The sequence below is a fragment of the Mandrillus leucophaeus genome, unplaced genomic scaffold (genome assembly GCF_000951045.1).
Source record: "Mandrillus leucophaeus isolate KB7577 unplaced genomic scaffold, Mleu.le_1.0 Scaffold403, whole genome shotgun sequence".
NCBI classification, from domain to species: Eukaryota; Metazoa; Chordata; class Mammalia; order Primates; family Cercopithecidae; genus Mandrillus; species Mandrillus leucophaeus.
The window spans coordinates 353,239-376,960 of record NW_012104288.1 but is presented as its reverse complement, the minus strand read 5'-3'; the positions used below and the strand labels follow the sequence as shown (position 1 = coordinate 376,960).

At 35.9% G+C, this 23,722-nt stretch overlaps 1 protein-coding gene across 4 annotated transcripts in view; it reads left to right on the top strand.

Moving 5' to 3' along the window:
* Positions 1-23,722, top strand: part of ERCC8 (excision repair cross-complementation group 8) — a 93,318-nt gene that overhangs the window by 9,677 nt on the left and 59,919 nt on the right. For 2 of the 4 annotated variants that reach the window (XM_011992122.1, XM_011992119.1), the window contains exons 2-4: positions 8,160-8,255; positions 15,030-15,131; positions 18,722-18,845. In XM_011992122.1, coding sequence (XP_011847512.1) covers positions 18,824-18,845 — 22 coding nt within the window. In that variant the 5' untranslated portion in view covers positions 8,160-8,255; positions 15,030-15,131; positions 18,722-18,823. Of the gene's footprint in view, positions 1-8,159; positions 8,256-12,651; positions 12,870-15,029; positions 15,132-18,721; positions 18,846-23,722 lie in introns of all 4 variants that reach the window. The other 2 variants (XM_011992121.1, XM_011992120.1) reach the window with 2 other exon arrangements.

Here is a 23,722-nt window from a genome sequence, read left to right as displayed (position 1 = left end):
AACAAACCAGTCTATCAGAAGAAATATCTTTGTGCTAAGATTCATAGAAATATTTTACCCCATTTTCCTTCAGGAAAAAAATAGGAAAGAATGTTAATCAAAAAACAAATGTATTTGAATGAAATCTGAAGGTACATAAAAGATGAAGAGGAGAGGAAACCTGTGAACCTTGCAGTATGTGTATGATTAAATGTAAATATATAATAAACAAGCTGGAAATATATAATATGGTTGCTAAATTTTTTTAGACACTTCTCAATTGACAAGATGGAAATGAATAGCAACTGCATTAAACTAGCAAAAATAAAGGTAAAAGAAGAAACCATGACATTAAATAAAGAAGGAATAATACCAAGTATATCAGATGTCATAGCAAAGGTGAACAGGCTGATTTCTTCCATTAAGAAGCATATATTATCGGATTAGTTTTTAAAACAAAGTAAAGCTAAAAGCTGTTTCTCATAAATAGATTAAGTTAAAATATTTTAAAATACAAAATTCTTAAATAGTTAAAAAGTTAAAGAATAAGGAGAGATCAGGCAACTATAAATAAAATGTGGACATCACTACAAATACTAGATGAGGTAAGATTTAAGGTTAAAAGCACCAGACGTTTTAAAGAAGGGCATTATATAAAGGAAGGACAATATTTAAAGAAGGACATATATATATATATATACACGTATATATGGAGGAAATGAATAAACAACAAATTAGATTTAGTAGATACATGACTTTACATCCCTTAAATGGAAAATGTACATACTTTTTGTAGGTCAGTGGTACGTTTGCCAAAATTGTTCTTGGCCATTAAGTAAACTTTAACTTTAACAAATTCAAAAAGGTAGCTATCTTACAGGCCACCTTCTTTGATCATAAGCTATAGAAACTGGAAATAAATCAATTAATGGTAACATCACCACCACCTCTCATGTTTTGGAAATTCAGAATTACATTTCAGAAAACTCCAGAATCAAAGATAAAATGAAAATTGAAATTACAAATTGGAAATCAGGAAAAGGAGAATAACCACTTCTACAACTTAGGGGACCCAGAGAAACTCACAACCTAAAAAAAAAAGAAGAAAAAAAATACACACACACACATATTAACTCGTTGAACAAAAAGAATATGTAGCCATCTTAAGACACTAAAACAGAGGAGAATGAGAGGAAATGGTGGATAGGAGGCAGGACTAACTGGGCAGCTCCCACTCGGATGGACAGAGCAGTGTGTGGAGATGCATATCGTGAACATTTGCTTCAAAAACTACCACAGGAAAATTCCAGGAAAGCTGAGAGGATCCACGGACCCTTTGAAGGAGGTAGATTGCCGCTGCAGGCACTGCGGGACAGCCAAGGAACTGTGAGTCCTCTGGCTTTCTCAGCTGGGAGACTTGAAGCCTGGGGCAAATTCTCAGCCCTGCTGGAAATAAACTCAGAGCTGTTGTGGGGGCACAGTGGGAGTGAGACCAGCCCTTCAGGCTGCAGGTTGCATGGGAGCTGGGTGAGGCCTTTGGCTGCTGGCCTTCCCCAACTTCCTTGGTGACCTGTGTGACACAGCAGAGGCAGCCATAATCCTCCTGGGAACATAACTCCATTAGCCTGGGAGCCATGCCACCATCTACCACAGCAGCAGCAGCAAGCCCCACCCAAGCAGATCTGAGTTCAGACATGCCTAACCCTGCTCCCACCTGCTAGTTTTTCTCTACCTCCCTCGTAACTGAAGACAAAAGACATATTCTCCTGGGAGCTCTATGGTCCTGCCCACCACCTGACCCTAGGGCAAGCTTGTATCCTTTCTATACTACTGCAGTTGATGCCGTCTCGAAAGTGCCACCTCCTGGCTGGAGGCCAACCAACACAAAACCAGCGCATTTAACAAAAATACAACCAAGGGCCATCAGAGTCCACTTCACTCCCCTGCTGCCTCTACGGTTGCAGGTGCTGGTATCCACGGCTGAGAGACCTGAAGACAGATCACATCACAGGACTCTTTGCAGGACCTGAAGACAGATCACATCACAGGACTCTTTGCAGGACCTGAAGACAGATCACATCACAGGACTCTTTGCAGGAACTGTACTGTACCAACCAGAGCACGGTAGCTCTGCTGGTTGGCTAGATCCAAAAGAGAATCATTGCAGTTTGGCTCTCAGGAAGCCCCAACCTTAGCAGAAGGAGGAGAGCACCAAATCAAGGGAGCCCTCGTGGGACAAAAGAATCTGAAGAACAGCCCTTGAGTCCCAGATCTTCCCTCTGACATAGTCTGCCCAAATGAGAAGTAACCAGAAAAACAATTCTGGTAGTATGACAAAGCAAGGTTCTTTAACATCCCCAAAAGATTACACAAGCCCACCAACACTGGCTCCAAACCAAGAATAAATCTCGGAATTGCCAGAAAAATAATTCAGAAGGTTGATTATTAAGCTAATCAAGGAGACAACAGGGAAGGGTTAAGTCCAACTTAAAGAAATTTTTAAAAAAGATAGAAGATATGAATGAAAAAATCTCCAGTGAAATAGCTTGGATAAAACACTTTTACAACTTCTAGAAATAAAGGACACACTTCGAGAAATGCAAAATGCCTGGAAAGTCTCAGCAATAGAACCAAACAAGTAGAATAAAGAACTTTGGGGCTCAAAGACAAGGCTTTAAAATGACTCAGTCCGACAAAGACAAAGAAAAAAAATTTTTTTTTAATGAGCAAAGCCTCCAAGAAGTTTGAGATTATGTTAAGCAACCAAACCTAAAAATAATTGGTGTTCCCAATTATCTGAGGAAGAAGAGAAATCTAAAACTTTGGAAAACATGTTTGAGAGAATAAACAAGGAAAATATCCCTGGCCTTGCTAAACATCTAGACATCCAAATACAAGAAGCTGAAAGAACACCTTGGAAATTTATCACACAAAAAAATTATCACCTAAGCATATAGTCTTCAGGCTATTAAAGTTAAGACAAAGGAAAGGATGTTTAAGAGCTGTGAGGCAAAAGCAGCAGATAACCTATAAAGGAAAACCTATCAGATTAACAGCAGATTTCTCAGTAGAAATCCTACAGTCTAGAAGGGTTTGGGGTCCTATCTTTAGCCTTCTTAAACAAAGCAATTATCAGGCAAGAATTTTGTATTCTGCACAACTAAACTTCATGAATGAAGGAAAGATACAGTCTTTTTCAGACAAACAAATACTGAGAGAATTTGCCACTATGAAGCCAGCACTACAAGAACTGCTAAAAGGAGCTCTAAATCTTGAAACAAATCTTTAAAATACACCAAAATAGAATCTCTTTAAAGCATAAATCTCACAGGACCTATAATGAAGGGGTGGCCTGCCCCTCCACACCTGTGGGCGTTTCTCGTTGGGTGGAATGAAAGACTTGAGAAAAGAAATGAGACACAAAGTATAGAGAAAGAAACAGTGGGCCCAGGGTACCGGCGCTTAGCATACAGAGGACCCGCGCCTGCACAGGTCTCTGAGTTCCCTCATTATTTATTGATCATTATTTTTACCATCTCGGAAAAAGGGAAGTGGCAGGATAATAGGATCGTGGTAGGGAGAAGGTCAGCAGTAAGACATATGAATAAAGATCTCTGTGACATGAATAAGTTTAAGGAAAAGTGCTGTGCCTTGATATGCATATGCAAACATCTCCATAAACCTTTTTAGTGCATAAAGAGCAGCATTGCTGCTAGCGTGTCCCACCTTCAGCCCTAAGGCTGTTTTCTCCCATCTCAGTAAATAGAACATACAATCAGGTTTACACCAAGATGTTCCATTGCCCAGGGAGGGGCAGGAGACAGATGCCTTTCTCTATCTCAACTGCCAAGAGGCCTTCTTTCCTCTCATATTTAATCCTCCTCAGTCACAGACCCTTCACGCGTGTCAGGCTGGGGGACGATCAGGTCTTTCCCTTCCCACGAGGCCATATTTCAGACTATCACATGGGGAGAAACCTTGGACAATACCTAGCTTTCCTAGGCAGAGGTCCCTGTGACCTTCCGCAGTGTATGTGTCCCTGGGTACTTGAGATTAAGAGAATGGTGATGACTTTTAACAAGCCTTCAGGCACTTGTTTAACAAAGCACACCCTGCACAGCCCCAAATCCATTAAACCTTGAGCCACCACAGCACATGTCTCTTGCAAGAACAGAGTTGGGGATAGGGTTACAGATTAACAGCATCTCAAATACAGAACAAAATGGAGTCTCTTATGTCTACTTCTTTCTATATAGACACAGTAACAGTCTGATCTCTCTTTCTTTTCCCCAAACTATAAAACCATACAATTAAAAAAAAGGTATTCAGGCAACAACTAGCACAATGAATAAAACAGTACCTCACTTCTCAATACTAATGTTGAATGTAAATGGCCTAAATTCTCCACTTAAAAGATACAGAAACCATCATTCTCAGCAAACTAACACAGGAATAGAAAACCAAAGACCACATGTTCTCACTTACAAGTGGGAGTTGAACAATGAGAACACATGGACACAGGGAGGGGAACATCACACACTGGGGCCTGTCAGGGGCTGGAGGGCAAGGGGAGGGAGAGCATTATGACAAATACCTAATGCATTAAGGGCTTACAATCTAGATGATGGGTTGATAGGTGCAGCAAACCACCATGGCATATGTATACCTATGTAACAAATTCTGCACATGTATCCCAGAACTTAAAAGTGTAATAGAAATAAAAATAAAAAGAAAGGCAATATATGTCACATATAGGGAAACATTAGGAATACAGTCAATGGTAATCATTAGTCTAAAAAAAAAAAAGATACAGAATGGCAGAATGGATAAGAATTCACCAACCAAGTGTCTGCTGCCTTCAAGAGACTCACCTAATAAATAAAGACTCACATAAACTTAAAAGGTGGAAAAAGATATTTCATGCAAATGGACACCAAAAGTGAGCAGGAGTAGCTATCCTTATATCAGACACAACAGACTTCAAAGCATCAACAGTTAAAAAAGACAAAGAGGGACATCACATAGTGATAAAAAGACTGGTCCGAGAGGAAAATATCACCATCCTAAATATATGTGCAGCTTAACACTGGAGCTTTCAAATTTATAAAACAATTACTACTAGACCTAAGAAATGAGATAGACACCAACACAATAATAGTGGGGGACTTCAGTAGTCTGCTGACAGCACTAGACAGCACTAGACAGGTCATCAAGACTCAGGAAGTCAGTAAAGAAACAATGGACTTAAACTATACCGTAGAACAAATGGATTTAACAGATATTTACAGAACATTCTACTCAACAACTGCAGAATATACATTTATTCATCAGCACTTGGAACATCCTCTGAGATAGACCATATGATAGACCCCAAAACAAGTCTCAACAAATTTAAGAAAATCAAAATTATAGCACTCCCTCAGACCACAGTGGAATAAAATTGGAAATCAACTCCAAAAGGAACCCTCAAAACCATGCAATACATGGAAATTAAATAACCTGCTCCTGAATGATCATTGAGTCAACAATGAAATCAAAATGGAAATTTAAAAATTCCTTGAACTGAATGATAATAGTGACACAACCTATCAAAACCTCTGGGATACAGGAAAAGTGGTGCTAAGATGAAAGTTCATACCGTTAAATGCATACCTCAAGAAGTCTGAAAGAGCACAAATAGACAGTCTGAGGGCATACCTCAAGGAACTAGAGAAACAGCAAACCAAACCCAAACCCAACAGAAGAAAAGAGACAACCAAGATCAGAGCAGAAATAAATGACAATGAAACAGCAACAACAAAATACAAAAGATAAATGCAACAAAAAGCCAGTTCTTTCAAAAGATAAATAAAATTGATAACCATTAGCAAGATTAACCAACGAAAGAAGAGAGAAGATCCAGTAAGGTCGATTTGAAACAAAATGGGAGATATTACAACAGAAATACAAAACAGCATTCAAGGCTACTATCAACATCTTTATGCACATAAACTAGAAAACTTAGAGGAGATGAATAAATTCCTGGAAATATGTAACCCTCCTAGATTAAATCAGGAAAAAATAGAAACCCTGGACAGACCAGCGACAAGCAACGAGATTGAAATGGTAATTTAAAAGCTACCCAAAAAAGTTTAGGTACAGACTCACAGCTGAATTCTATCAGATATTCAAAGAAGAATTGATATCAATCCTATTGACACTGTTCCAAAAGATAGGAAAGAGGGATTCCTCCCTAAATCATCTTGTGAAGTCAATATCATGGTAATACCAAAACCAGGAAAGAACATAACAAAGACAACTGCAGACGAACATCCCTGATAAACATAGATGCAAAAACTCTCAACAAAATACTTGCTAACCAAATCCAACAGCATATAAAAAATATAATCCACCATGATCAAGTGGGATTCATACCAGGGATACAGGAATGGTTTAACCGGCTGGAGTGCAGAGGCGTGACCTCGGCTCACTGCAACCTCTGCCTCCTGGATTCAAGCAATTCTCCTGCCTCAGCCTCTGGGATTACAGGCATGCACCACTAGGCCTGGCTGATTTTTGAGTTTTTTTGTTTCTGTTTTCGTTTTGAGACGGAGTCTCGCCCTTGTCCCCCAGGCTGGAGTGCAATGGTATGATCTCGGCTCACTGCAACCTCCGCCTCCCAGGTTGAAGTGATTCTCCTACCTCAGTCTCCCGAGTAGCTGGGATTGCAGGCACGTGCCACCACGCCCAGCTAATTTTTGTATTTTTAGTAGAGATGGGGTTTCACCATGTTGGCCAGGATGGTCTCAGTCTCGTAACCTCGTGATCCTCGGCCTCCCAAAGTGCTGGGATAACAGGCGTGAGCCACCACGCCCAGCCTAATTTTTATATTTTTGGTAGAGGTGGGGTTTCGCCATGTTGGCCAGGCTGGTCTCGAACTCCTGACCTCAGGTGATCCACCCACCTTGGCCTCCCAGAGTGCTAGGATTACAGGCGTGAGCCACTGCACCTGGCCTGCTTGTCATTGTTGTACTATATGTAATGTCTAGAAGACAAAGGGCCATGTATATCTTCAAATCAGATACTTTATACTGCTAAAATGATTTCCAAAATGCTTATAATTACTTGTACTACTGTCAATGAATGAAAGTAAGAGTTTATGCCTTTCCAGCATTGTGTATTGTTGTCTTTTAAAAAAACTGACAATTTTATAGGCCAAAATTTTATAATTTGATATTTAAACTAGCATTATTTTAATTAATGAATTTAGAACTCATTCTGGTTAAATTAGTGTAGATGCTAATAACATCCAACAGATTAAGACAGATTCAAATAGTTAATATTCACTAGACTTACAATGTACTGGGTGTTGTAATTAGCACTTTTTATGTACAAACTCATTTAATCTTAATAATATGCTCACCAGGATAATGATGGTTTACAGTTATAAAATATCAGAAATGTCATTTGTCTTAGTTTGTGAGAGTACTTATTAATTATTTGTATTGATATTTAATTGGCTTTATTTAAATACACGTAAGTGTTAAGTTGAACATAGTCTCTTTTCTTTCAAGACAGGATCTCACTCTGTCACCCAGGCTGGAGTGCAATGAATTGATCATGGCTCACTGCATCCTTGAACTCCTGGGCGCAAGCAGTCCTCCTGCCTCAGTCTCCTGTGTAGGAGCCCACTACCATGCCCAGCTTATTTGTATTTTATTTTTTTGTAGAGATGGGGTCTTGCTATGTTGCTGGAGATGCTTTCCAACTCCTGGTCTCAGGCAGTCTTCTCACCTCAGCCTCACAAAGCGCTAGGATTACAGGCATGAGCCACTGCACCCAGCCCATACTCATTTTTTATTTCTGTCCATCTTTAAGAAACACTTCAAGGAAATTTTTTAAAATCCTGTAATTTTTGGTTTTGTCCATTAGATGTCCTCAGCTACATTTATCAGAATTTAAGTTTTTTAATACAAATTTCAGTCTCTAAATACCTTTAAAAGTTTGCATGTAATTGTTACTACTGTTGATATTTTAAACATTTGTACAAGGTCTCTAAAAATCTATAAATACATTAGGATGTATGGTAGAAGATTTAGACATTTCTTGTGATTTTTGTACTATAAGTAATCTTAGTTAAATAAGAAATTTTTAAATGTTAAATTACTTGTTAATTTCTTTCTCCCCCTTTTAATTTAAAGAGTTTTGGGACTGGAATTAAATAAAGACAGAGATGTTGAAAGAATCCACGGCGGTGGAATTAACACCCTTGACATTGAACCTGTTGAAGGGAGATAGTAAGTTTATTATACTTGTATAATCATTTTTCTTTCTAAGTGAAATGCAGGTAAAACCTCCTTTTTTAGATTAATGATGTAGAAGTTTCATTAAAATTAATGAAAATCCCAAATTGTAGCATTTTTTAAATCTGGCATTATTATTTTCAAATAAATACAAAACATCAAACCTACCAAATGTTGTGAAATAAACATTTCCAAGCTACTTTAATATAAATATGTACTTATTGTTAAATTAACAAACATTGAACTTCTTTTGGATGCAGAGGGCTTTTAAGTGCTAGAGTGTGTCTTTAGGTGTTATTTTAAAACACAGTTGCTACTCTCAAAATAGTCTAATGGGAAAATAAATACAAAAAGTGGAAGACTATTTTGAAGAATTAGGTTAGAAACAAATAAGAATTATATTTGAGTTCTTCCTGGCTTTACCACTTACCAGCTTTGTGACCTTGAACAATTTACCTAACCTTTCTAATTCTCAGTTGCCTTAGCTATGCAATGGGAACAACAGTACCTACCTGACAAGTTTGTTTTGAGGATTAATTGAGATAATATGCACAACATGATTAGCATAAGACCTGGCACATCATAAATGGTTGACACCACTGCTGCCACTATTAATCAAAAGCAGTATTACATAACTTTTACTGCTTTCAGCCCAGTCTCTATACAGCAGCCAAAATGCTTTGAAAAATGCAATTCTGAACATATTCTCCTACTTACAATTCATCGTAACACCACATTACTCTTATAAGACAGTGCAAAACCTTCCATGTGGCCTATAATTAGGCCACATAGAGCATTAACTAAAGGAAACAGTTTGTGTTATGGTGTGTTTCATGTGTCTATAATTAGGCCACATATAGCATTAACTAAAGGAAACAGTTTGTCGTGTTATGATATATTTAGCATTTGCCCCAGAATTTTTATTTTATACCGAAATGTTATTATTTACATTAAGTCAAGTCAGAACAGATTTGATAAACCTCCACTTTTTACTTCCAGCTTCCACCATGGTCTCATCTAGTAGTATTTGAGAAACATCTTACTTTAGGATGTGGTTAAATCTAAAAGATGATGAGTAATCATTCTTTTCTTTTTCCTGACCTTTTCCAGGCTCAGTATAACACCTTCTATTCAAGGACAGCTGGGGGGCACTCACTTATGAAACATGCAGACATGAGCAGCAAGAGATAGCTAACTTTTGGGTTTGGGTGCTGGTCAGGAAAGTATTCAATACTGTTACTCTAGCCAGCCACTTGGTGTAGTAATCAGTTGTGTGGCCTGTGAAGTATGAGAAGCCAGTGGACTACCAGTTGGCAGAGTTGGTGAGAAATGTGGGAAGTTATAGATTATATGTGCATGAAATATATTTGAGAAATGCAGATGAGGCATCTTTTGGTACAGCACATAGAGAAAAGTCTGAAGACTCTTGCTACAGTGGTTTTCCCCTTTATTGCATGGTAGAAGTCTACAACTATTTCATTGTTTGCTAATACTTATATTTTGCATTAACCCCTTTTGATAGCGACAAGAGATATAAAAAGGAAAGTGTACATTCTGTGGAAAACTAAAAAAAGATGTATATATAACTTGTTCAAAATACCTGTTAATATTTACCATCCACCATGAGAGCTGTAAAGATGTCACTGAAAATCAGAATGGAAACCAGAGAGAATACACAAATCTGGTAGAGAAGCATTTATTTCAAAGTTAGGTGTTATTTTACAAAAACTGTCTGAAAATTACAGTTTAACAGGTGCAATTGCAGAGGGTGCATTTGCATATCACTCTGTGAAGCTTGAATTTTCTTTTATAATTTTAAATTCTTCTAAGTTAATTTCATTCATCTTTAAGTTTTCTTGTCCATATAAAAACATGAAACCATATCTCTTCATACTCTGTCAGCAAAAAGTATCTCATAGTTAAATAATGTCAGATACTTCATAGTTAATGCCATCAGATACTTCAAATAGAAAGTTAATGGAATCAGAGAAAAACTTTTGGAAGCCATTTTAACAAAGTCGAAACATCTGACATTATTGCAAATACCATGTCAGTTAAGATTAAAAGTTCAACTTTTAACATAATTTTGTTTTATATTGATAATACATCTGTATGTCAAGAAAAGCAATGTTTTGTGAAGATTAAGTATGAAGCGGAAGTGTTTGGGGAATTGGTTGAGGTATACATGTAACTCACAACTGTGTCCAAACACTTTATCAATCTAAATAAAAGTTGTAGTTGTTAAAATTTACAAATATTTCTCTATGTACACAATTAGAGTAACTGAACTACAAAATTTTTGTAATAAAGCTAATGTGGAATATTTTTTAAAATAACTAAGTAGGTCATTATTAGCAGTCTTTCTTTACTGCCCTTCAACTGGATTTTTGAGCCTTCAAATAACTACTTTTAAATTAACCTTATTGTTTTATAAACTGGTATTGCATTTATCTTAAAAACAAGTCTATAATCGGTACATGCTACTAGTTCATGAACTATTTGTGACTGGGTCACAAGATAAGGCTCTTGGGCTAAAACATAAATCTACTACATCATTACACACACCATTTAAAGAAGTTAAGATATGTTTGTAACAAGACTTTCTCAATGAAGAAAGACGTGTTTGTTTCTGGCACAAGCTCCTTATCTTGGAGAGTTAAATAGCACTGCTCTACTTCTAATTGTATTGTGTTTAAAATCAGGTGAAAATCTTTCAATCAAAATATTCAGTGAATGTAGTGCCAAAAACTGTAGTTTGGGTGCTGTTCTTGAAAGATGACAGGCCGGGAACAGTGGCTCACACCTGTAATCCTAGCACTTTGGGAGGCTGAGACAGGTGGATTACCTGAGGTCAGGAGTTCAAGACCAGTCTGGCCAACGTGGTGAAACCCCATCTCTACTAAAAATACAAAAAATTAGCCAGGTGCAGTGGCGCGCACCTGTAATCCCAGCTACTCTGGAGGCTGAGGCAGGAGAATCACTTGAACCCAGGAGGCGGAGGTTGCAGTGAGCCGAGATCATGCCACTGTATTCCAGTCTGGGCTACAGAGTGAGACTTCTTCTCAAAAAAAAAAAAAAGAAAGAAAAAAAGAAAGATGACAATGTCAATGCAGTTTTTAATGTTCCTCTAGTTCTCCCTTGAAACACATACAGAGACTAAAAATGATAAGTAGAAAAAACAAGATTAACACTTACAACCAAACTAGGTCATGAAGTATCCCCACAAACTCCAAACTGTGAATAAGTGGGAACAAACCACTGACAACTACAAGATCTGTGCACTACCAGCATTTTTGCCAGAGGAGGCAGTAAAAAGCAATAAGGCATCTGATATACCTGGATAAGTCCAAAATAACCGCAAGCTTAGCAAGCAAATTTGACTATAGCAGCTCAAACTGGGAGAGGATGGCATACTCTATAGGTATGTTTTAATGGTCCATGGTAAGACCAGAAGGAGCTATAGCAGTCTGGACTCTTAATATCTCTCCAAAGAGCTAACCAGTCAAAGTGCCCCTCCAGTACAGAACTACATACTGAGGAAAAACTGCTGGAAATAAAATCCAAATTGAGCAGTACAGAGACAATAGAAACAAAGGAAAAAGATGTCCCCAATAAAATTGGGGAGGTGAACAGAACCAGGAAATCTCTGAAAGCAAGCTGCCATATTTTGAAATCTTACCCATCAAAAAATTTTTAAGGGAAGAGGATGTTTTAATATATAAAATTTAAACATTACTCTTAAGCCTCCATTCTAAAAGGTTAAGAAAATTAATTTTACATAAAAATAAGCAAAAGAATAGGATTAAGGTCAAAGTTCCTACAAAAGTATTATAAAAACAAAGAGGATAAGAAGTGGACTAATGCTGTTACGGAGAGTGAAGTCACACCAGAAAGAAGTGTCTATAAAACAGATGAGAACTCTAGCCTAATACTTCAAAACTAGGTAAAAGTTGTTTTATAAACGTATAATAAATGAGAGAATAATGTTAAGTTGGAATTAGAAAACCTCAGAAATGAGATACTCAAACTCAAAAAATTAGAAATAAAAATATTTGAGAAATGAAGACTGACTAAAAGCATAAGGAACACAAATAAATGGAAGAGGTAATGCCTTAGAAATAGAAACTAGAAAGGAGGAAAATTTTGAAAACCAAAAAGAAATGAAGAGAGGAAAATAATTCAAGAGGTGTATATATAGAATATAGGCAAAGAAGATCCAGCATAACATAATAGAAGTTCCCAAAGAAGAAAACCAAGGCAAAAGAGCAGAATAAATATTAAAACAATAATTCAAGAAAGCTTTTCTAGGATAAATAAGATCTGGAGCTTTATATAAGGGGGAAAAAATTATATTGTCACTAGACTTTAACTTTGGGCTTTCTGGCCAAAGAAATGAAGCTTCTTACCCAAGACGCTCAAGGAAATAAAATGTGAGTCAAGGATTTTATATCTAGCCAAACTGATTTCAAGTACAAAAAGGACAGATAAATTGTCAAAAACACAAGAATTCAGAGACTGTTGTTCTCATTAGCCATTCTTTAGGAATCAACCAGAGAATGAAATCATTCAACTAGAATGACGAGAGAGACAGCAACGTAAGGATTGATGGTGAGCAATAATATTAGCAGATAGCAACACTTTATATAGATGTATAAATTGATGGATCTAGATATTGGTTTGTCTGCTAATATCACATCACAAGAGCAATGGCAAATAGAAATTATTTTAAATTATAGCACGTGAATGCAGTCACCAAAGTCCAGGCTGGACATTGCAGGACACGTGATCTAGTTTTTGCAACAAATAAATTACAAGAGAGGGAAAAAGTACAGGAGGGAGGGAGAAAGAAAGGTAGAGGAGACCTATAGCTTAAAGTTAAAAGACATTAAAATTTTTTTTAAAAGCAAAGCTAATATTCATGTGTACACTCTAGGGTGATGAACTATGAACTGTACAGAAGAGAAAGACAGTGATTACGATAAAAATCATGATAATGAGTTACTTTGAGGTGAAAAGTAAGGAGCGATGATCTAGAGAGATTGCATTGTTTGGACCTCTGTGAAGAATTTTTGATAGTGCCCCTATTTTTAATTGGGATATATGTATATTTGTAATTGGGATAAATGTATATTTTGTAATTGAATAACATTCACAATGTCTAAGATTTTATAATATTTAAATTTGGTGTAGCATCCAAAAAAGACATAAAATAGAGAATTTGTTCAAGGAGAATTTTATCTTGTAAAAAAAGAAGTACTAAAGAAAGGTACTTTGAATTAAGGTAAAAGGAAACAGTGAAAAGAATCTGAAATATTTGCACATTTCAAGAATATCCTCCATTTTGTAGAATTTTCTCTGAACTTACCATATATACCTCATCATCTGTTTCTATTTCCTAAATTAAACATATTATAGCTTTTAGGGAAGTCAGTTAAAGGTGAAAACAACTCCAGATTTAAAGATGATTTTAGACAATTTTATGCAAAAAAAAAGAAACTAATAAGATCATATTGAAAAATCACATTTAAAAAAACACAGTAACAGTCTTAGAGACAAATATGGTTAAGAAACTGATTAACCATATGTATGGTATATGAAGTACCAAGAATGATGTTTACAAATTATTAAGTTCAATCAGTGTATATAGCTTTAATATATATGCTTGCTACTTTTACTTTTTAGAAATATTTTTGCAAAGTTTTTGAATAGAATAATTTTGTATATTCTACCAATATAATAGACCAGCTTGAGAGTCAGTCAATAATTGTTTCCAAAAAAAGAGATTGCTAATTTTTTAGCGCCCTCTTTTACTCTCAAAAGTAAGGCTTCCAGTGGTTTGGCTCCTCCTTCTCATCTCTCACCACTCTTTCCCTTCCACACTGCTCCAGCAACACATCCCTTCTTTTGGTTCCTAGAATGGGCTTGGATTGTTACTTTCACATCTGTCTGGCTAACTTTGAATCCTCCTTCACATACCAGCTTAAATATTACAATCAGGGAAACTGTTCCTGAATTTCCAAACTAGAGTAAAGATAAGTTATTGTCACAGTGATCCCAATCGTAACTAATAATTTGTGTGATTATGCCTACTACCCGTTTTCCCTATTGGATTGTAAACTCTGCAAAGACAGGAATCATGCCTGCCTTGTTCACAGTTGTTTTAGCAGAGTGTCTAACATTGTAGGAACTTAAAGTTGAATGAATTGAGTGAATGCATTCATAAGAGAAGGAAGGAATCTAACATTTATTGAGCCCCTATTTTTTGCCAGATACTGTAAAAAGAATTTTGCACTTAACTTTTATTATCGACATTGTGATTCAGATAAAAATGTCCCTCTCCTTTACAAATATTGAGTCTTGGACAGGTGGTATAACTTGCCCAGGGCCAAATAGCAAGTGTCAGTAATAGTTGGTTTGCCTACTTCCTTTTTCATTTAGCATAGCTGTAATTAGGACATTTAAAATAACTTTGTAATATTTTACTTTCTTAAGAAATCTGTTTTGCCATCTTGTTTCTGTCACCTTTTCTTTTTGAAATTACAGAAGTAAACTTGAAATGATCACAGAATGAATTTTTTTATATTCATTCTTCTATTAAATATTAAGAAATTCTAGTTTATTAAGTCTGTGTTATTGAGGATTAACTTATTACAAATTAATGTATCCTTAATACATTTGGGTGTTTGCAAATCAGTTTTTGGAAATTTGCAGTCATAAATAAATGGACTACATAAAATGATAAACTAATGTGAACTTTTTTATTATCAGCATGTTATCAGGTGGTTCAGATGGTGTGATTGTACTTTATGACCTTGAGAACTCCAGCAGACAGTCTTATTATACATGTAAAGCAGTGTGTTCCATTGGCAGGTATGTATTAAAAATGTAAAAATTTATGAATTTGTAAATAGTTGAGTATTTTTTACATCGAATGTAAAACATGAAAATTACAGTCAAGTGAATGGTTCAGATGACATATTTGCATGGCTGTTCCTTGACACTTTGTTGAAAATAGTAACTGACATTGAGGTATAGTTTTTTTAACAAGTGTCTTTCCCAAAGCAATTTTGGTGTCAGTTTACATCTCAGTAACTAATTAGAGTTTTTAGTACCACTTAGTATAAGATTCATTTATAGTCCTTCAGCTAATTATAAACACAAATTAGATTTTCAACTGATACTAATGGAAGAAAAAAGTTTAGATATACTAAACATATTGGTATTCCTTCACCAAATACACATACACATATACCCACTTACCCTCTCTTGTCTCTCTACTTACTCAAAGATGCCTAACTTAAAAACATACATGTATAATACTTGTCTTCTCTGACTGTTCTCTACTGGCTTACCAATCTTGTGGTAATTCTTTTTAAGTCTCTAATAAAATGTTTTGTGGCATTGTAATTTTTCCATTGTGGTCATTTAATCCTTTCTCGTCACTTATATCCAATCTGATAATGAGCAGACCTTTGAATTAACAGGGAGAATGGGCGCTGAGAAAATGCTTTCAAGAGGGCAAACTTTGTAAACATTAACATCAGCAATCTGTTACAGCTCTTCCCAATGCATTAGAATATATGCTATGGAATATTTATGAAGAGATTTGCTATTGTTTGTTGGCTCTGGTGCTTCACATTAGAAATACAAATTTGGGAAAATCAGTTAATCTCAGCTTCAGATTATTTTGTTTTAGAAATCAGTATACATGCCCTGTGGTTCTTACACATTTCTATGAGAATTAAATGAAATGTTATCTTTTTAAAAGCATGTTGAAAACTAAAAGCACTGTGTAAGTGAAAAGCAATGTACTTACAGGAAAACTTAGTACAAAACAAGATATGCCTCAAATACTCTAGAACTTAGAGACTTAGGCCATTTATACTCTCTTCCCACCCTCAATAACAAAAAAAAGTCATGTTAATTAATTAAATTCATTTTTATCTTATTTTATCCTAGCTAACATTTTAACACTGAATTTATTTTGTTACATAGCAAAATAGTATTTTCATCTATTCCATGTGCTATATAATATTCCATGAGGGACTGTGATTTGCTTTTTTTTTTGGTATGTGACATTTTTTGGTAAATGCCTTATTTGTCAATCCTGTTTTACAATGATTTAATTCTTGGATTCAGACTCTATATTTAAAAGTGTGACTTTGAATTTGAAAATGGATGTATAGTATGCATCTTTACAAAATGAGTTATAATAGCATTTTGTATATCTGAAGAGTTCACAATCTAATTTAAAAATAATTTCAATAAAGACTATTATTAAGTTAATGTGACTTAGACTATTTTCTGATACTTACTGTTAGTATACTTAATGTGTTTGTCCTTGAGCACTGAAAAGATTCCTCTACCAAAATTCTTATTAAATATAAATGAGAATAACAGAACATATATAGTAACATAATAAGATATTGTATTTTAAAATTTAAACTTAAAATATAAGTGAGCTTTTATTTGTTATCACTACATTAAAAATTTGTTTTATTTAAAAGTAGTGTCACTGGAAAAATCTCTGTAGAAGTCAATATTCTTAGGAGCAAAAGGAAATCAGTCTGCTTATCTTAAGCAAAAATTTATTGGAAGAATATTTATTATCTTACATAACTGTCAGGAAGATGGGAGAATCAGACTTAGAAAATGAGCAGAAAACAAGAGAAGTCAGGATAGAGAACACAGTCAGGGTCACACCACGGGAACATTAGTTTGGGTTTTGCTATATGTCACCAACATATACTCTCAACTCCTCAGCTTTGAATAATGGCTAACTCTCCCAGGAAAAGAGAATGTCTAGAGTCGCTTGCTTTCTGTAACAAGAGATGGAGCTCTTATTTTCAGTAAAACAAAGGGGATTCCCCCCAAATAGGAGTTTGAATGCTCATCAGTCAAGAATAAAAGGCACATGTCCCCTACAGTCCACCCATTTGGCTGTCCAACATGCATATACACCTTTCTTCCCATACTTACCATTTTTTAAAAGAACGTTCCAGCCTAACCTAATGCAAGTCTTCACTATACAGCCAAAAAGGTGATCATCCTCTTCCCCAAAGGGTGATGATCCTAAGTTATTTTAGTTACCACACCTGGCTCCATTTCAGGGTCATGTTCATTTTTCCATGAGTTTAATTTATCCTATATCAGTATTACACAATTTGTGGACTCAATTATATAGTTAACCTATAAAAATAATTAAGAGAGGAAAGAAAGGGAAAATTCGCTAAAATATATAAATATTTACAGAGAAAAAAAGGAAATATGAATAAGCACTATAGTTCTTGTAATTTTGCAGCTGTTTTAATGCCAGAGCTGGTACTTAAGACTTTCCTTCTTCATGTTCTCATTCCTTCAGATAGCACCACAACTGTTTAAGGTCCAAACCTTCATCTTAAGGAATCCAAAAGCATCATGATTGTATCTGCATAGGGTTACAGAAGTCGTCTTTTAACTTTTGTGCTCTATGGGAAATTTCAAACATATACAAGATTGGAGAGTTGTATAATGACCTGTATATCAATCACCCAGCTTCACCAACCATCATAACCAATCTTGTTTTGTCTCTACCTCCCACCCATCCACCCTCATAACTATGTTGAAGCAAATCTTGAACAATGTATCATTTCATTCTTAATTATTTATGTCTGTAAAAGAAAAAGACTTTATGAGCATAACTACAGTACCATTATCTTAAGTACACAAAAATTATCTATATTAAATATCCAGTCTGTGTTCAAATTTCCCTCTTTGTCTCATAAATCTCTCTTAACAGCCAGTTTGTTTGAATCAGGATTCAGTTAGGTAACACACTATGTTGGTCACTGGTTCAGAGCATATACTACATCCTTCAGGGCAGCATACCACCCTCACAAGGTGGTGTATTGTAGCTGACGTCATAACTGAATCTTTAACATGTTATGTTATTGAGGCTGGTGGGTTACATAAGATGTGAATCTCATGGGCCTTCACCAGTTGCATTCTTTTGTCATAGAGTAAATTCCTTGATAAGAAGCAATATTGTATGGAATACCATGGAGGTGTGTGAGGCATTCAGTAATTCTAAGAATAGTAGTGCTTTAGAAAAGAGACTTTGGGAAAGCAAATCCAAAACCAAAACAGCTGTCTCTTCCAGTAAGACCAAATCACTCTTCCAAGATGAAAGAAGTCCATTGTAGTTGGTTGATCCCTCCAGGCTATATATAGTACAGAAACAGAGAATCTCTCATATTATGACCCTTAGTAGGAGGCATGCCTCTACGTCACACTATGGGAGCCTAAAATTAGAGATGCCTGGACATTGATTCTCGCCTTCTACACAGCCAGGACACAGGCATGTGATCTCAGTTTGACCATTCCTATCATCCTACCTGAGACTACTGCTTGTTCTTAATATAGTACCAGTTTTGAAACTCACATAAGTCAGTTATCTGTAAATTTTGATTGCTGTTTTGTAGAGATCATCCTGATGTTCACAGATACAGTGTGGAGACGGTACAGTGGTATCCTCATGACACTGGCATGTTCACATCAAGCTCATTTGATAAAACTCTGAAAGTATGGGATACAAATACATTACAAGTAAGTACATTAAAACATTTGCAGATTGCTTTGTAGGATGAAGGAGAATTTAATCCTAAACCATTTTAGTATGTTATTTGCTGAGATGTCATATATGTTAAATGTGAAAGCAGTACAGTGGTTAAGAAGAGCTAGACTGCTTGAGTTCATATCCTGGCTGTGCTACTGACCAGCCGTATGACATTGTGCAGATGTCCAAACCTCTGTGTGTCTTTCTCATCTGTAAATGGGAATAATGATTATAGTATAGTTGTGAGGATTAAATGAGCCAATATATGTAAAGTACCTAGTACAGAACATACCATATAGTAAATGCTCAAAAACTATTAGCTAATATTATTATCCCTTTGTGAAAACTAGAATGATCTAGTAATCTAAAGTAGAAAATTGGATTTATCTTTGATTGATCTAAAAACTTGAAGGAAAAAGCTGTTAATACTGTTACTTAGTAAGGGCAGGCAGTGGATAATAGTTTGTATGATATTTGGTCAGATTTACATTCTGAGTACTAATCTTTTCTCTGAGCTCTACTCTTAATATTTCTCTACTTTTTTACAGTACCTCTATACTTAAATGTAGTGTCACCCCTTCAAACATAACATGTTCCAAACTGAACATGATCACATCTCATTAAATTTAGTCATAAAATCTTAGCAATTCTTTCTTCGAACTCTCAGATTCTCTCTTTTCTATTTCCCTTGCCTTTACTGCACATCCAGACTACTAAAATCACTGCCTTACCTTCCTTCTACATTTTCTACACTAAGTTCTACCCCAGAGTTAATCTTATTATAAAGCAGTTTCATCATGTCACTGTCCAAACCCTCTAGGGATTCCCATTATCTAAACTCAGCCTAGCATTCTAATTTCTCCATAATATCAGCCCTTTTTCCTTCAATCCTACATTCTACCAGTTTTCAACACAAATGCTTTGCTGCAACTGAATTGATCATACTTTGAATCTGTTGTATTCCCTGCCTCACATCCCTTTCCCTTGCAACTTTTCCCTTCTCTTAAGGTCACATCCTTTTTTTACAATTACATTGAGCCAAGACTGCAGATGCCAGAGTTCTAGTTCCATTCTGCCACTTATGAGATTTGTTGCTTTAGATAAGTCATTTAATTTGTTAGCAAATGTCTCTTCAGCTATAAAATTAAAGTGTCAGACTAGATGGTGTCTAAGGTCCCTTTTAGTGCTATCATGCAGTTTAGTGATTTCAGCTTCCAGAGTACATATTAACCGTTATTTTACTTTATAGCACTGTTTTCTGTATTCTTATTTCAACACACTCTCATACTACTTTATAATATCATTTTCATACTTGTTTGTCTTATTTGTTGTTCTATATTGTTACTTCCCCAAAGAAAGTACTATGTCTTATACATTACTAAATTCAGTGCTATGTACAGTAACTGCTGAGTAAATGCTTTAAGGATGACTAACAATGTATGTAACTGGCTACATATTAATAAGTAATAAAATCATGAAGTGTATTGTGATTCTAGTCAGCAAAACAAAACAGTGTTGTGTATATAAATTCCAATTTAATACCATTCTAGTAATTCAAACTAAATAGATGTGATTTTTTGACCTTACTACATTAGAATAATCCTATTATTTCAGATTTATTTTCATAGCAAAGTGTATTTATTAAAATACATGTCATTGAAAATGAGAATGTATTTTAACAATTAAATGAATGTCGTGAGTTTTCACTTCTGACTATAATGGAGTATCTTGTAGCCAAACCAGCACCTCCATTGAGAAAAGCTAGATAAAGCATAAACAAACATCTAGTTGAGGGTTTTAGAAAGCTGCCAAGAAATCTAGGAATTGAGAATTAGATCCTAGAGAGAACACTTACAGAAATGCATTCAACTTTCCACACACTGTTTTTCTCTTTGGACATTTGTCATTAATGTAGGGCAAGAGACTGAGAAGACACACATTGGATAGCTTCTAAGAGGCAGATAAATGAGTGGGACTTTAGTCCATTTCATACAGCTAGAGAGACAGAAATTGGAATGTGGGCTGCCAAGACAGCCAGAAATTAAAGGATCAAGATCACAGAAAGAAGAGAGATGCAGAGAAATCAGCCTGACGTCTTGCACTGGTTTTGTCATTGAGGTATTCACTAACCAAGCTATGCGAGACCATAGACTAAGAAATGAAGCAGAAGACATTTGAAAAACAGCAGTTTTCCCCAGTCACATGGTACTGGAGAGAAGAATTGCAGTGCAGTACTTCCTAAGTAGAACAGGGCCTAGGAAAACACCCAGGCTCTTAGGGCACCTAGAGGGGTGTATTCTAATAATGGGTACAAATAGGAGGTAGATGGAGCCTGTGGTAAGCAGCATCATGTCCCGCTCCCACATGTCTATGTGCTAATCTCTAGAACATGCAAAGGGGAATTAAGGTTGCCAATCACCTGACCTGAAGACTGGAAGATAATACTGAATTATCCTGGTGGGCCCAACATAATCATGAGAGTCTTAAAAAATGGAAATGGGAGGTAGAAGGAGATGGGGTAAATTTGACTGGGAGAATGGCCAGAAAAATGTAAAATTGCTGGCTTTGAAGATGGATAAAGGGGATCACAAGCCAAGAAATGTGTGTGATCTGTAGAAGATGGAAAAAGTATTCTCTCCTAGAGCCTCCAAAAAGGAATGAAGCCCTGTCAACACCTTGATTATAGTCCATTGAGACCTATGTGAGAATGTTAACCTGTAGAACAGATTTATTACAGATAATAAATCTTTGTTATAAATTACTAAGTATGTGGTAATTCCTTACTGCATTGATAGAAAATTATTACAGAACTCTACGATAGCAGACAAGCTTTATGTTTGAATTGATATGATCTTCCCTCTCCTACCTGCCAAAGAGACACTGGATCTTCTCTGGAGGAGGATAACATGATACAGAACCTCTCCCAATTTTTTCTATGTAATTTCTAGCACTCTATCAGAAACTTCCAAGCTTACCAACAAATGAGCTTAGGAGGAAAAACAGGCAGTAGAAGAAGACTGACATCTCCAGGCCTAGATGCCTTTACCAGTAAATTATTCTAAACACTTATAAAAGAGATAATACCAATCTTATACAGATGCTTCAAGAGGAAAAAAAGAAACATTTGTAAACTTTTTTTATGGGGCCAGCATATCCATGATTTCAAAATTTACAAGGACATTATTTGGAAAATTACAGGCCAGCGTCTCTTATAAATGTAAATACAAAAATCCTAAATCAACTGTTAATATGTAGAATCTAGCAACATACAAAAAGAATAATATATCATGAGTGAACAGAAACAAGGTTGTTTTAACATCTATAAATCAGCTAATGTAATTCATCCTGTTAATAGAATGAAGGGGAAAAACTACATGTTAGTCATCTCAATAGATATGAAAATTTTGAAATAAAAGTCAATATCCTTTTTTTTTTTTTTAAGAGACAAGAGTCTTGCTCTGTTGCCCCAACTAAAGTGCTGTGGCACAATTATAGCTCACTATAACCTCAAACTCCTGGGCTCAAGAGATCCTCCCAGCTCAGGTTCCCAAGTAGTGAAGGCTACAGGTGTGCACCACCATCTCCGGCTAATTTTTTAACTTTTTGTAGCGACAGTGTCTCTCTGTCTTGCCCAGGCTGGTGTCAAAATCTGGCCTCAAATGGTGCTCCCACCTTGGCCTCTAAAAGTATTGGGATTACAAGCATGAGCCACTGTGCCCATCCTCATTTTTAAAAATTCTCTGCATACTGACACACATAGGGTCAAAATAAAGGAATGGAGGAAGATGTACCAAGCAAACGGTAAGGAAAAAAATGTGGGGGTTTCAATCCTGGTCTCTGATAAAACAGATTTTAAACCAACAAAGATCAAAAGAGACAAAGAAGGCCATTACATGATGGTAAAGGGATGCATTCAACAAGAAGCGCTAACTATCCTAAATATATATGCACCCAATACAGGAGCACCCAGATTCATAAAGCAAGTCCTTAGACACTTACAAAGAGACTTAGACTTCCACACAATAATAATGGGAGACTATAACACCCCACTGTCAATATCAGACAGATCAACGAGACAGAAGGTTAACAAGGATATTGAGAACTGGAACTCAGCTCTGCACCAAGCAGACCTAATAGACATCTACAGAACTCTCCACCCCAAATGAACAGAATATACTACATTCTTCTCAGCACCACATCGCACTTACTCCAAAATTGACCACGTAGTTGGAAGTAAAGCACTCCTCAGCAAATGTACAAGAACAGAAATCACAACAAACTGTCTCTCACACCACCGTGCAATCAAATTAGAACTCAGGATTAAGAAACTCACTCAAAACTGATTGACTGCATGGGAACTGAACAACCTACTCCTGAATGACTACTGGGTAAATAACGAAATGAAGGCAGAAATAAAGATGTTCTTTGAAACCAATGAGAACAAGGACACAATGTACCAGAATCTCTGGGACACATTTAAAGGAGTGTGTCAAGGGAAATGTATAGCACTAAATGCCCAAAGAGAAAGCAGGAAGGATCTAAAATCGACACCTTAACATCACAATTAAAAGAACTAGAGAAGCAAGAGCAAACAAATTCAAAAGTTAGCCGAAGGCAAGAAATAACTAAGATCAGAGCAGAACCGAAGGAGATAGAGACACAAAAAACTCTTCAATAAGTCATTGAATCCAGGAGCTGGTTTTTTGAAAAGATCAACAAAATTAATAGACTGCTAGCAAGACAAATAAAGAAGAAAAGGGAGGAGAATCAAATAGACGCAATAAAAAATGATAAAGGGAATATCACCACCAATCCCACAGAAATACAAACTACCATCAGAGAATACTATAAACACCTCTACGCAAAT